The sequence below is a fragment of the Armigeres subalbatus genome, chromosome 3, assembly GCF_024139115.2.
Source record: "Armigeres subalbatus isolate Guangzhou_Male chromosome 3, GZ_Asu_2, whole genome shotgun sequence".
Lineage (NCBI taxonomy): Eukaryota > Metazoa > Arthropoda > Insecta > Diptera > Culicidae > Armigeres > Armigeres subalbatus.
In genome coordinates, this window is record NC_085141.1 from 151,300,384 (window position 1) to 151,314,447 (window position 14,064).

The window sequence follows — 14,064 nt, forward strand, 5'->3', positions numbered from 1 at the left end:
TGCAAGTTTACGGTGAAGAGATGTTATGAATTAAGAAAATATCTGAGAAAAAACAGCAGGGTATTGTGATTTAATTAAGCGTGATTGAAGTTTGATGAAGAAAGGCCTATAGTGTTAAAATGGGACGCGCATATTTTTTTTTGCTTCATAATTGGCTTACATGGTACAGTACTGGATAAAACGCTTCGGTCGGTGAAAACCAAAATTCTTAGTGTGAGAAAACACAGTGACGAATGGGTTGGTGTAAATGAACGGATAATATTAATGGAGGGGAAATATAATTCAGCAGCGGGCAGTGTGTATGTGAAAATGCTAAAGCAGAAGATCGTGCATGGTACAGTAGTAGATAAAAGATCCGCTCAGTGAAAATGAAAACCCCCTGTGTGAGAGAACACAGTTATGAATGGGTTGGTGTGAATTAACGAAAAATATGAATGGAGGGGAATAATAATTCAGCCGTGTGTATGTGTAAACGAAGAAGATCGAAGAAACATTGGACCCATATGCTATGCCTTGTTCTATGTTATTTGTTACTGGTGCGTGTAACTCATAATCAAGGTTGCTATTCTAACGCAATCTACATTCCCCACGCGGTCACATTAGACTGTCGGGTTGCGTAAAGCCTGTCCACGTTAAATTTCGGACATTGAGACAATGTCCAACTGATTTGTAGCCATTTTATCTCTTTGGACAAGAAGGAAAACCCGCTGAAAGAATAACATAAAGCGGATAGATTCAACTGTCGTGTAAATTGATCTCCTCTGTGGATTGTGAAAATTTTAAAAAATCGCATGGGATGATGGGTGTCCGAAATTTAACGTGGACAGGCTTTACATGCGTTTCAATGTAGGTAAACACGAATGGGGATAACAAAGGTATGTACGTATTATATTGTGTATATGTATCATGAAAGTTGCACAGTCACAGTATCATATGCTCATATCGAAAAGAGCGGATGAAAAAAAAATGAGCTTTGGGTCTCATTCTGTTTTTTCTCTCTTATAACTTATAAGGGCTGGCATACTCCTCAGAGTAGTCGAAATGTGCGTGTCTTTTGCACTCCTCAAAAAGACCGCAGAGAGTGTGTTTCGCTTATCGCTCATTCTTTCTCTTCCACAACGCAGTGAGTCCTCTTTGTGTTTCTACTCTGCAGCGAATGCATTTGCCAGACACAAAGAGTTGAGGATAAATGATGAAATAAACACACCGTGTTCCTCAATGAGTTTTGACAAAACGGTGAATCAAACAGAATGAAAATTAACATTTCCAAATAAAGTTAAACGTAGCTGTTGATGTTGATACTGTTTGTGCGTAATAACTTATTTTTGTTTTTGCTGGCTTTTGGAATGTCTGTGGGCAAAGCTATTTAGAAGCCATGTACTACCAACATTATTCCGCCCCACCTGCTTTAAAATAAATTACTGACGAGACGATTTCTAAATACAATTTCTGTCAGGTAATCTTGGTAAATATAAAGGTTCTAAATTCCAAGTTTCATTATTTCATTTCAGTGCTAATTTTTTCTTGATGTTAGCATCATGCCCAATTAATATACTCCTGCTCTGACAATGGGTTTTTGTGTATTTGTCGTCGGAATACTGATCAACCCTTATTATTAGATGAAGTTATTTCATTGTCTACAACCTTCAAAATAATGTTCACGGCCGTATAAAAGTGTATTAAATTTCATTGTAAAACACTGTCTATTATGCACAACTCTGTGTTAAATAAATTTCGAAAAGATTTATGATTTACGCCAAGCTAAAATAATCAGATTAAATTCCTTCCGTCTCTATGCAAATACGGTTGCATGATGAAGAAGAAGCGGAAAGATATTTGAAAAAAAAAATGGCACGGGAAAGCACTCGGTGAAATTTTTAAAACTCTTCTCACAAGTGCAATATCAAAAAATAAAAATAAAAATCGAAATTATGTGTTTATTCTACAATACAAGGAAAGCTCATCCCCGTACTGCTAACCGTTTTATCTAAATTGCTTCTAGAAATTTCGAGAAGCGTTTTAAAAATTTCATCTTGCTTTCCCGTGCCATTCCTTTCAAACATCATCTTTTGGCTTCTTCTTCTTATTCTTTTTTATTCAATCCTTATTTGCCAATGCTATACTTTTTAGCATGGAGCATTAAACTTTATTAAAACCCCGCCGTTTCTAACTGAGACGTAATTAACTAATTTATCAAGGCGAAATATGTGTGTTCCAAAAAATTTTAGCGAGCTTCGTAGAAAACGATATTGTTTCCAAGAATATTGCACTAAGTGGCACAACTTTGTGTTGGCCCAACTCTCACCGGAATAATTCTCTCACTCTTCGTCTTCGTCCTCACTCACCGTGTTGGCTTTGTTACACGATGAGTATCAGCGTCACTCTCTGTGGTGTGTATTAAAATCTCCTCATTGTGCACAGTGTGTGAGGAAATGCCAGCTCTGCTTATAAGAATATATGGAGATCGTACTGCACAGAGTATTGATACCTATTTAGTATGTGTGGACTAGCGCAAGCAGCTTGAAATATTCGCAACTCATTTAGATAAGTGCGCATGATAGTGCATCCATGCGTGCATGATGCGTACTACTAATGACATAAATTGAATTGTCGCGACTCGCGTCACAGCGCGAGTGCTCAATCGCGCGGTCCGGTTTGTTGGCGGCCCGACAATATCATACGCGGATCGTGTTTTGCAAACGCATATGAGAAAGTATTATATAGTGTCGTCGACACTGTGATTAAATTCACCGAGAGCGCATAAGGCGTTGTGGTTAAATTCACTGAGAGCGTTCATTGCGCTGTGATTAAATTCACTTAGAGTGCATAAAGCACTGTGATTAAATTCACTGAGAGCGCATAAGGCGCTGTGATTAAATTCACTGAGAGCGCATAAGGCGCTGTGATTAAATTCGCTGAGAGCGTTCATAGCGCTGTGATTAAATTCACTTAGAGTGCATAAAGCACTGTGATTAAATTCACTGAGAGCGCATAAGGCGCTGTGATTAAATTCACTGAGAGCGCTAAATGCGCTGTGATTGAATTCACTGAGAGCGTCCATGACGCTGTGATTAAATTCACTTAGAGTGTACAAAGCACTGTGATTAAATTCACTGAGAGCGTGTAAGACGCTGTGATTAAATTCACTGAGGTAAAAAAAACGGTATGGTTGAATTCACTGTATAAGTACAATAGAGAAAATTGAAAAGGTGTAACTGCATATTTGCGAGCGTGATCAATGCGTTGATACAAAGGTGATTAAGATTACATTACATGTCATTTATACATACAAATACAGTAGTTAGTAGGAAAATATACCATCATTGAAATATTTATTTTGAATACTTCCAAGCAATGGCGGACTATGGCTCGGCGGGAATGAAACAGTATATGGCCAATACTAGCAGTAGTGAAATTAAATGAGACCATGGCAAATAGATATTTTTTTTCAACAGGTTTTTGTGGCAAACGAAGAAACGGTTGTTCACATCATGGCATTGTTCAGTCCAGCGTCGTATAATCTACCACAGTTCAAGTGTTCTCACTTACCGGCAACGGAAGTGAGAAACGCTTGGACATCATGGATAAGGTGGTTCGAAAATGTAATGTCGGCTACAAATATTATGGATGGTAGAAGTCGTAAAGCTCAAATGCTTGCTATGGGAGGCTTCGAGCTACAATCGGTCTTCTATGGCATTCCGGGAGCAGATGTTGATGGTGACGATGGAAGTGATCCCTACGTGACAGCTAAGGAGAAACTTTCAGCCCATTTTGCTCCGAAACAACATACTAGTTTCGAGCGATTCCAATTTTGGTCTATGATGCCAGACAGCGACGAACCGATAGAAAAGTTTCTACTACGAATTCAGCAAAAGGCTGAAAAATGTTCATTTGGAAAAACCGAGCTCGAATGTCGCCAAATAGCAATTATCGATAAAATCATCCAAAACGCATCAGATGATTTACGCCGAAAGCTGTTGGAATATGATAACTTAACTCTGGATATTTGTACGAAACTTGTAAACGCTCATCAAACTGTGAACTATCAAGCGACTCTGATGAATACAAAGCCGAAGGAGGTAGCAGAGATCAATCATCTAACCGCGTGTAAAACTGGAACGATACCGTACCTTAAGAATTCCGGGATGTTCACCTATAAGGAGAGATGTTCTCGGTGCGGCCGTTTCCGTCACAGCCAATCTGAAAGGTGTCCAGCTACTGACAAGAAGTGCCACCGATGCGGTAATATGGGTCATTTTCAGTCGATGTGCAAAACACCAGCTAAGAATGTAAGAAATTTTAAAAGGTAGACTAAATTATATAAAATAAAACATTATTTCTTCGTTTTTTTCTTCGAAAAATATAGTCTTTGAAACCAGGGCTGACAATAGTCATTCTCGTCGTATGAAGAGAGCGGAAAAAATTTGGTCTTCGTCATAACATTGCACGACGCAACACCTATTCGTTTTCTTCGCGCCCCATGCTTACCACGACGATAGTCGCGCAGCCAAAAGTTATGACGATTTTCGTCGTCACTTCTTCACACAATTGATTGCACGTCATTATAGACGGACTGGTTAAAAACATAATAGCGTCTCAAATAAACAATTAGTAGGAAATTTGGTAACATAAATGTATCGATAACATTCATAACGCTTTCATACATTGCTTCAAATTCATTATTACAAAGAATTAGTAAAAATCTTCGCATTGCAGCTGCCGCTTGAAGAATAATGGTATGAAGTCTTCGTTCTTCGATGTCGTCATGACGATTTGGTTACACGACGAAAGCTAACGTCGTGCGCGTCATTGACGATGTGTAGAGTAGCAATGAAGGCAATGCAGCTCGTCGCTACTGTGGCATTTCGTGCTATGACGATGACTATTGTCAGCCCTGGAAAGCAAACATTCACCGCAACGTTTCCGGCAATCATCGCATAATAAAAGATATAAAAGTGTAATGAACATTGATGTGGAAAAGAAAACAGAGGATACAGAAGAGTTCTCAGTTTATAAGATAGGAGACCAAAACGATGAATTACTTCAATGTCGCGTGGGTGGAGTTGATATCGAAATGCTGATCGACTCAGGATCAGCATATAACTTAATTGATGATAAGTAGGGGTGGTGGAAATTCGCGATTTCGCGGAAGCCGCGAAATCCGCAAAATTTAAGCATTTTCGCGAAAAACCGCGAAATTAACCTTTCCCGTCAATAATTTTATTCCATTCTATTGCCTAGTCAATACCAACTCGACAAACAACGCATTTTTTGACGACTCGATTTTTTTTTAAGTGCAGAGTCCGAAATTGGTCGAATGTCGAGCCAAAAGTAAACTGCAGAACAATTTTGTTTTTCTTTCAAATTGTAAAAATAGCTAGAGATTTTAAAAAATATGGATTCTTTAGCAAAGTTAGAGATTCTCAAAGGGCTATTACCGAATTCACATGACCTGCAATACTCACATTATGGGATTGATCGGCGAAGTTTGGAGAAAAAAGTTTCCCAACGTTGATCGTCTGGCGGCATGTTTCAAATCTATTTTTTCTCATTCGGCCTCTTTCCGTTTTCCTCAGCACTTCAAAATAGCGGTGAAATATCTATCTATTCCTGGAAACTCGGTAGATGCTGAATGTAGTGCCTGCCAGTACAATTTAATCAACACTTCCCAGCGCCAAAAGTTAACGGGAAAAAATGGTTTTTGACCAGTAATGCAAAGAAATAATTAAAAAAAATATTTGAAATTAATAAACGCAACAATCTAAATAAATATGGAACCTACATTGTCTTTTCTATTTTTTGTACCGAAATATTATTTACCGCGAATTTTCAGATTTTCTAAATTGGCTGCCCGCGAAGTTTTAAAAATTTTGCCGCGAATTTCCTCCACCCCTAATGATAAGACATGGGAGCTCATGAAGCTGAACAAAGCAATCTACTTTGCAGAAAGATATGACGGATCTAAGAAATTCATGGCTTACGGTCGAATTCCCTTGGAATTGATAACAGTGTTTGATGCAGTTATCGAGGTTGTCGATGAGAACAATATTATTTCCACTAAAACAACGTTCTATGTGATCCGTGGTGGTCAACAAGCACTGTTGGGTAAAATCACCGCTCGTGAACTTGGCTTGTTGCGAGTCGGTTTGCCTAGCTCATTCAGACAAGATGTTAATCAAGTAAGGAAAGTCGATGTTTTTCCTAAGATCAAAGACTTTCAATTAGTCCTTCCAATCGACAAAAGCGTGACGCCAGTAATCCAGCCTCTGCGGCGCTGCCCGGTTCCATTGCTAGAACAGGTAAAAAGTAAGTTAGATGAGCTACTAGCAATGGAAATCATCGAACGAATGAAAAAGCCGTCGTCTTGGGTGTCGCCATTGGTACCAATCATGAAAGACAATGGAGAATTGCGGCTTTGCGTTGACATGAGGCGCGCAAACCAAGCGATTCAGCGATTGAATCATCCACTGCCTGTCTTTGAGAACATGCTTCCAAAATTTAATGGAGCTAAATTCTTCACTACGTTGGATATCAAGCAAGCATTCCACCAAGTAGAGTTAGCAGAAGAAAGTCGAGCGATAACAACATTCGTTACCAACTGGGGTCTTTTCCGTTACACTAGATTGCTTTTCGGAGTAAACTACGCGCCGGAGTTCTTCCAGAACTTGATGGAGAGCATATTGTCAGATTGTCAAAACACTAAGGTCTTTATTGATGATATCATGATCTGGGGTTCCACTGAAGAGGAACATGACGATGCAGTTAGAAAAACACTGGCAACCTTGAAAGAACATGGAATATTGTTGAATACGCAAAAATGCAAATTTAAACAACAAGAAACTATATTCCTTGGCCACAAATTTTCTGAGGATGGTATCCTTCCAACTGATTCTAAAGTGCGATCCATACTGAAATTCCGCGCGCCGCGGAGTAAAGAAGAACTAAGAAGTTTTCTAGGGTTGGTAACCTACATTGCACGATTTATACCAAATCTGGCAACTGAAAACCTGAAAGAAACAATACCATTCAAATGGAGCCCCACCCATCAACGATCGTTTGAAGCCTTGAAGCAAAACATGGGCGCCATGAAGAGCTTAGGATATTTCAATCCTAAAGACAAAACAATCCTTGTTACCGATGCATCAGGTGTTGGTCTTGGCGCTGTGCTGTTACAGCTAAAGAATGACAAATCTCGCGTGATAAGCAATGCGTCAAGAAGTTTATCCACAACAGAACAACGATACCCACCTATTGAAAAAGAGGCGTTGGGTATAGTTTGGGGTGTCGAGCGGTTCAAGGATTATCTTTTGGGAATTTCTTTTACTCTTGAGACGGACCACCGTCCACTGGAGGTTCTTTTCACATCGAAGTCTCGGCCAACAGCTCGCATAGAGAGATGGATGCTACGGCTGCAGTCATTCAACTTCACGGTCGTCTACAGAAAAGGCTCAAGTAACATTGCTGATCCACTTTCCCGAATGGCTTCACATGTTGATGACAACTGGCAGGAAGAGTCGGAAGTTTACATCCGTCGCATAAGTGCAGTAGTGTTGGCTACACTAGCGGACGAGACAATCATCGACAATTTTGACAACGACACGGAAATATCGATCAGGGCGATTCAAGAGACAGCTGCAATCGATATCTCTGAGGTTGTGGAAGCTTCAGAGAAGGACGAGGAAATGCAAGCCATAAAACGTGCCGTGATGGACAAGATATGGACCTCAGAGCTATTAAAGCCGTATGTGGCTTTTCGTAATGGAATTTCTGCAGTGAATGGGCTTATAATGCGAGGGATGAAACTAGTAATACCGTCAGCACTGCGATCCAGGATGTTGGTGCTTGCCCTCGAGTGACATCCGGGTCAAACAGTGATGAAACGAAGGTTGAGAGATCGTTGCTGGTGGCCTAAAATGGATGCAGAGGTTGTGAGCTCATGCGATAAGTGCGAGGGGTGTCGATTAGTACAAGTAGCAGATCCTCCAGAACCAATGCAACGAAGACCGTTGCCGGAAAAACCGTGGTTGGATATCGCCATCGATTTTCTTGGCCCTCTCCCAACGGGTGAATATATTTTGGTGATTGTTGATTACTTCAGCAGGTACATATGTCTGGAGATCATGGCTACAATCACGGCAAAGGAAACCGTAAAACGTTTGGACAAAATTTTTAGTATCTGGGGTCTACCACGCACTATGACACTCGACAACGCCAAACAATTCGTGTCTACTGATTTTGAAGAGTTTTGCAATAAAAAAGGTATACATCTGAATCATACTTCGCCCTATTGGCCACAGGCCAATGGGGAAGTTGAACGACAGAATAGGTCTCTACTCAAGCGTCTGAAGATAGCTAATGCCCTGTATGGAGACTGGAAAGCAGAAATGAAGCAGTATCTGGGGATGTATAATAACACATCACATTCAACAACAGGCAAAGCGCCGAGTGAGCTGTTGCAAAACCGAAAACTAAGGTTCAAATTCCCGGATACGGATGATCTTAGTACGGCAGTGGCAACAACAGATTATGCAGACAGAGATGCAGTGCAGAAGCTCAAAGGAAAGGTAGCAGAAGATATGAAAAGAAATGCCAAACATAGTGATATCGGTACCGGAGATACGGTACTCATGAAAAATCTTCATCCAACAAACAAACTCTCTACTAATTTCACGGCTGAGAAGTTCATAGTCGAGGAGCGCGAGGGATCGAAAGTACGAGTTCGTTCCAAGGACAGTGAAAAGAGATATGAGAGAAATGTAGCTCATTTGAAAAAGGTTTCCATTCATTCTGAGAAGAATGAGTCTGCTGAAGCATCTGAGGAGCAAGTTGAACAAGTCGTAGCAGGACGTCGCTATCCAGAGCGAGCCAGTAGGTCACAACCTTGTTATAAAGTATAGGTAATAAAGGTAATATAAGATTCAATGGGATTAATACTATTGTACAAAATATATATAATAATACATAAAAAGAACTATAAACAGTTTTGTAACTTTCTTGAAGTTATATATAAAGAAAAGGGGATGTGGTGATCTATAATACATATCAATATATCGTGTGGTGTGGGAGTTGAAGGTATGCGTGTACCCATTGATCCGCTTGGGTTCCAGTCTTCTATGAACCGCATCATGATTCATTCTTGTGAGTAGACTCGACTTAATCGGACGTTATCACAACATCTAAAGCGGGTTTTCTCAAAATTAGAAACTTTTCATGAAAAACTATTTGGTACCGGTTATATAGGAAGGTGTCCGCAACTACACACTTAAAATAAATCGCCGACTTCGGTAAAATTTTACCGAAATCTCAACCGCTGAACTGTTCGGTAAATTATTTTACTGATTTTCGGTGATTTTGATAGTTGAGCAATGAAAAAATTAGAAAAAAATCTGTAAATTAATTTACCGAATAGTTCAGCGGTTGTTTTTTTGTGTGTGTTTTTTTACAAGTGTTAAAGGCCATCAAAAATCTGCGCGACAGACACCTCGATCATCCACACTATGCTCGAAGGCGAACAGGGATGGGCTCCTCCCGACCTGCTAAAAATGTGCCTCTCGGATAAACTGGGTCCCTTATCCTCCTTGCTCGATCCCCCCGGGACCACGGAATGCTGCGACTACTTGGGGGGGGGGGGGTGGTGTGGAGCTATGCTCATGCACTTCTTCTAAAATTCTGCCCCCTAGCTTAGGCTAGTTCGCCGACTGGCTTGCTGAGATCCACTGCTACGTTGTCTCGATCCCTCGCCGGTCGGGCCGCAAACTTCCTCACTCGAATCCTCCTGACTTTCCCCGGCGTCGAGGGTGGTCCACCAGTTCCGGTGAAGGAAACTTCCGCACTAATGGTGCCCCGACTACCGGCGGCTATCGCAGGGGACGCTTTCGCGCATTGCGCCGACTTCGTCTTCGGGTTGCAGAAGTGGTCCGACAGTTCCGGTGGTGGATAACGTCCGCACTGGCGGCGCCCTACATACTCGAAGCACTTCCTTCTTCTTTCTTCTTTCTTCAGCAGGTTGACGGTTCGAGTGCCGAGGTCGGTCCGACGATTCCGGTTGGCAGAAGACTTCCGGTTCGCTGGCGCCCCGACGACTCGAGACCAAACACTGCTCACTGTGCTGGATTTTCCTCCAAACCGACGCTTACTTGCTGGTCCCTTCTCCATCGACGCTGCAGCTCTGACATTATTTGTGTCACGACTCTGGTTACCGCATGCCACGTACCTTCATCGCGACACATTCGCTCTGCGATGTTGTCCGCCCTTATGGCAGGCATTCTTCTACGTGCCTCCGCAAACCTCGGGCAGTCGAATATCACGTGCTCTGGAGTCTCCTCTACGTTGATACACGCCGGGCAGAATGGCGATGACGCATGGCCACACCGGTGCAAATATTGGCGGAAACAACCGTGTCCGGACAGGAACTGTGTGAGGTAAAAGTTCACCTCACCATGCTCCCTGTTCACCCACGTCGACACATTGAGGATGAGTCGATGGGTCCACCTTCCATTATCCGCATTGTCCCACTCCTGCTGCCACTTCACCAAAGAGTCCAGTCTCACCGCCTTCCTCACATTTCTGGTATCCCTTCGTTGGTAGCACTCGATGTCCTCTGCTAGGGTTTGTAACTCGGTTGCTCAGGGATTAGGGGGTTAGGAAATCTACAGGGTCGTTTAATCAGGATAGCTTAACCTCTCACTTCCTCATACTAATTTAAGGACACTTGGGATAACAGGAACTAGACGTTATTCACACAGATATTGCACATAGAAATAGGGGGGAAGGGGTGAGACAATCAACTACCTTCACAAGGACTTCGACTAATACCGATTCGACGGATCTCCGGACAGCGAGGCCTGATGACTCCTTTTCGAGTCCGAAACAAAGCGGAAAAACGAAGAAGCGGTGGAATTATTATTACCCAGGGCTGCGCTCTAAATGAATGGGCTACCGCTGAGGCTTTTTACATTTTTACAATTTATTATTGACGTCACTTATATGGGGTACTTGCGTGATCCGGATCATTTGTTGTGGTCTCGTGGTGTCCATTCTTGGGTAGTGTTTGGTCGCCTCCGGGCGAAAGCTACCGTTCTGGCCAGTCAATTATGACGAAGATGGCGGAATCATACTACCGGTAACGATGGTAGTGGTGGCGTGGCCAGTCAATGTTGACGAAGATGGCGGAAGTGTACCACCGGATAACGATTTTCGTGGTGGGTTTTGGCCAGTCAATGGTGACGGAGATGGCGGAATCAGACCACCGGCATGGGGATGGTAATGGTGCTGTTGCCAGTCGACGAGGACTACGATGGCGGAATTGAGCTACCGGGATGACGGTTGGTAGCTGTGTTTTGCCGGTCACTGGTGACAAAGATGGTGGAGTTGTCACTGACGGCGTTCGATCGGCGAGGTACGCGATGGTATCCGGGAAATCAGCCTCCGGACACTTCTGTTGAAAATAGAAGGAAGGTCGGAAGAAAAAGGTCCACTTTCCGGACCTAAACACACGAATTAATACCCCGTGACGTCACTAACTAAAGCCTCTTACAATTTGCCACTTTCAGTACAAATAATTAACTTTTTCTTGTTTGTTTGTCTTCAAATTATTTGTTGTTTGTCACTTAGTTTAAGGACAGTAACTTTTGCGTTTTAGCTATAGGAATTAACACATTAGTTTTAGAAATATTTAACTTTTAGCAAATAACTAACCGTACTAATTTTTGTATTATGCATGTTTACTAAAACTTTTCTATTCCTTCCATTCTACTAACAATAGCTTTAAGACCTAACACAAAAAGAGAACAAACTTAGATTTTAACAATTTCACCACACAAAAGGCTTCACAATTTTACCTTCACAATACTAACAATACACACGCGCGCACTTCTACTCTGTTCAGAGATCACGATCGATAAGAGTGATTGAATCACCTTACCGCGCTTTTATAATAAAAATGCCCACCTGTGAAATGCAGTTGTTGCATCATAAATTGCATTCTTTCTTTTTTTTTGTGTCTACAATTTGACCACACACCCTATTTTTAGGTACTCCATCTGTTGGCGAACAATAAAGGGCTGTGTGATATTTTGCCCTGTCAGTTCAAACTGTTATACTGCGAATCTGTCACCCAAACAGTGCGAGGCGTGAGAGTTGGACAGCGCTTTTACACTCACCAAGCCATATGAGTGCAGCTGCTGTTCCATTTTGGTGTTAGTGGTTGTGTTTTTCTGTAAAGGGCGTATTATTATGGATATATGGGAATGTTTAAGGAGCAAATATGATTTTAAAATATACTTGTGGAGGAGCTACAAGTTGAACTTGTAATCAACGGTTACAGGTTATGCAGACTGGAATCATCCCTGCGATAACGCAAACTGCCTCCGACGAAATAGTTCGGTACGCACTCGCGACTCGAATGGCCATTAGACGAAACACGCTATTCAACTTCCTCCGGCAACGTTTCGTCTTGAGCGCAGCTCCCCAGGCTGGAACTCCGCACCTTAGTATCGAGGATGATACTGACGCAAGAAGACGCCTACTGCTGCCTTTCGGACCGCCGACGTTCGGTATGATCCTTGCTAACGCACTGATCATTTGAGCCGCCTTTTCACAGGAATACTCCACGTGGGTGTTGAAGTTCAACCTAGATGTCTCAGAGTCCGCACCGACGGGAAGTCCTGCCCTCCGATGGTAATCTGCATCCGCTGGATTACTTTGCAGTTGCTGACCAGCATCATTTCCGTTTTGTGATGAGCCAGCTGCAGCTTGACTCCATTCATCCAGGTTTCTACTGCGTCGGTCGCTTCCGCCACCAGCATTTCCACCTCCTCCAGTGACTCACCGGTTATCGTTAGGACGACATCATCTGCGAATCCGTGAATCTTTACACTTTTGGGCAACTTCAGCATCAGCATCCCGTTGTACATCACATTCCATAACGTCGGGCCTAGTATGGACCCTTGTGGAACGCCCGCCGTAACCCTGATCGACTTCTGCCCCGAGTTCGTGTCGTAAACCAGAATCCGGTTCAGGAAGTAGCTCCTAAGGATCTTACACAGGAAGTCGGGGATTCGCATTCCATGCAGCGCTGCGGCGATGGCCTCCCAGCTGGCACTATTGAACGCGTTTTTGACGTCAATCGTCACTACCGCGCAGAACCGATTGCCACTCCTCTTCTTCTTGGACGCCCTCTCTGCATCTTCAATGACTGTCCTGGTTGCATCCACAGTCGATCTGCCTTTGCGGAATCCGAACTGTTTTTCCGATAAGCCAGTCTCACCCTCCGTGAACTGTGTAAGCCTATTAAGGATAACCCTTTCCAGAAGCTTCCCCAGTGTATCCAGCAGACATATGGGTCTATACGATGCTGCATTCCCCGGCGGTTTTCCTGGTTTCAGCAGCAGCACTAGTTTCTGGATCTTCCACGTGTCCGGAAAATTACCGTCTACTAAACACTTCTGCAGGGTTATAGGACAAAAGGTCGAAGGTCAAAAGGTCGAAGGACAAAAGGTCGAAGGTCAAAAGGTCGAAAAGACAAAAGGTCGAAGGGTCAAAAGGTCGAAACAAAAAATCTGAGTGAAAAGGTCGAAGGGTCAAAAGGTCGAAAGGACAAAAGGTCGAAAGAACAAAAGGTTGAAAAGACAAAAGGTCGAAGGGTCAAAAGGTCGAAACAAAAAAATCTGAGCCAAAAGGTCAAAGGACAAAAGGTCGAAGGTCAAAAGGTCGAAAGGACAAAAGGTCGAACAGTCAAAATGTTGAAAGGTCAAATGGTCGAAACAAAAAAATCTGAGCCAAGAGGTCAAAAGGTTGAAAGGTCAAAAGGTCAAATGTCGAAACAAAAAAAATCTGAGCCAAAAGGTCGAAGGACAAAAGGTCGAATGTCAAAAGGTCGAAAGGTCAAAAGGTTGAAAGTAAAAACGAAAGACAAAGGGTTGAAAGTGAAAAGGTCGAAAGGCAAAAAGTTGAATTGAAGAACAAACGATAGAAATTGCGGTTGTTGGACAAAAGTTCGAAGGTCGAAAAAATTGGGCAAAACGTCGAGTGTTGATCAACCATTCCTTTGCACATTTATGTTTT

The 14,064-nt window shown here is 42.5% G+C and overlaps 1 protein-coding gene and 1 long non-coding RNA gene across 2 annotated transcripts in view; both read right to left on the reverse strand.

The window, feature by feature from the left end:
- Positions 1 to 4,243: 4,243 nt before the first annotated feature.
- LOC134219581 (solute carrier family 35 member G1) overlaps positions 4,244 to 14,064 on the reverse strand; it is a 109,757-nt gene continuing 99,936 nt past the window's right edge. Inside the window, exon 4 of the mRNA XM_062698356.1 lies at positions 4,244 to 4,281. Coding sequence (XP_062554340.1) covers positions 4,259 to 4,281 — 23 coding nt within the window. The 3' untranslated portion in view covers positions 4,244 to 4,258. The remainder of the gene's footprint in view (positions 4,282 to 14,064) is intronic.
- Positions 11,566 to 11,962, reverse strand: LOC134225948 (uncharacterized). The gene is made up of 3 exons (XR_009983359.1): positions 11,841 to 11,962; positions 11,698 to 11,773; positions 11,566 to 11,641 (listed from the first exon to the last, which is right to left on the reverse strand). It is a non-coding gene; the product is annotated as an uncharacterized LOC134225948 (long non-coding RNA).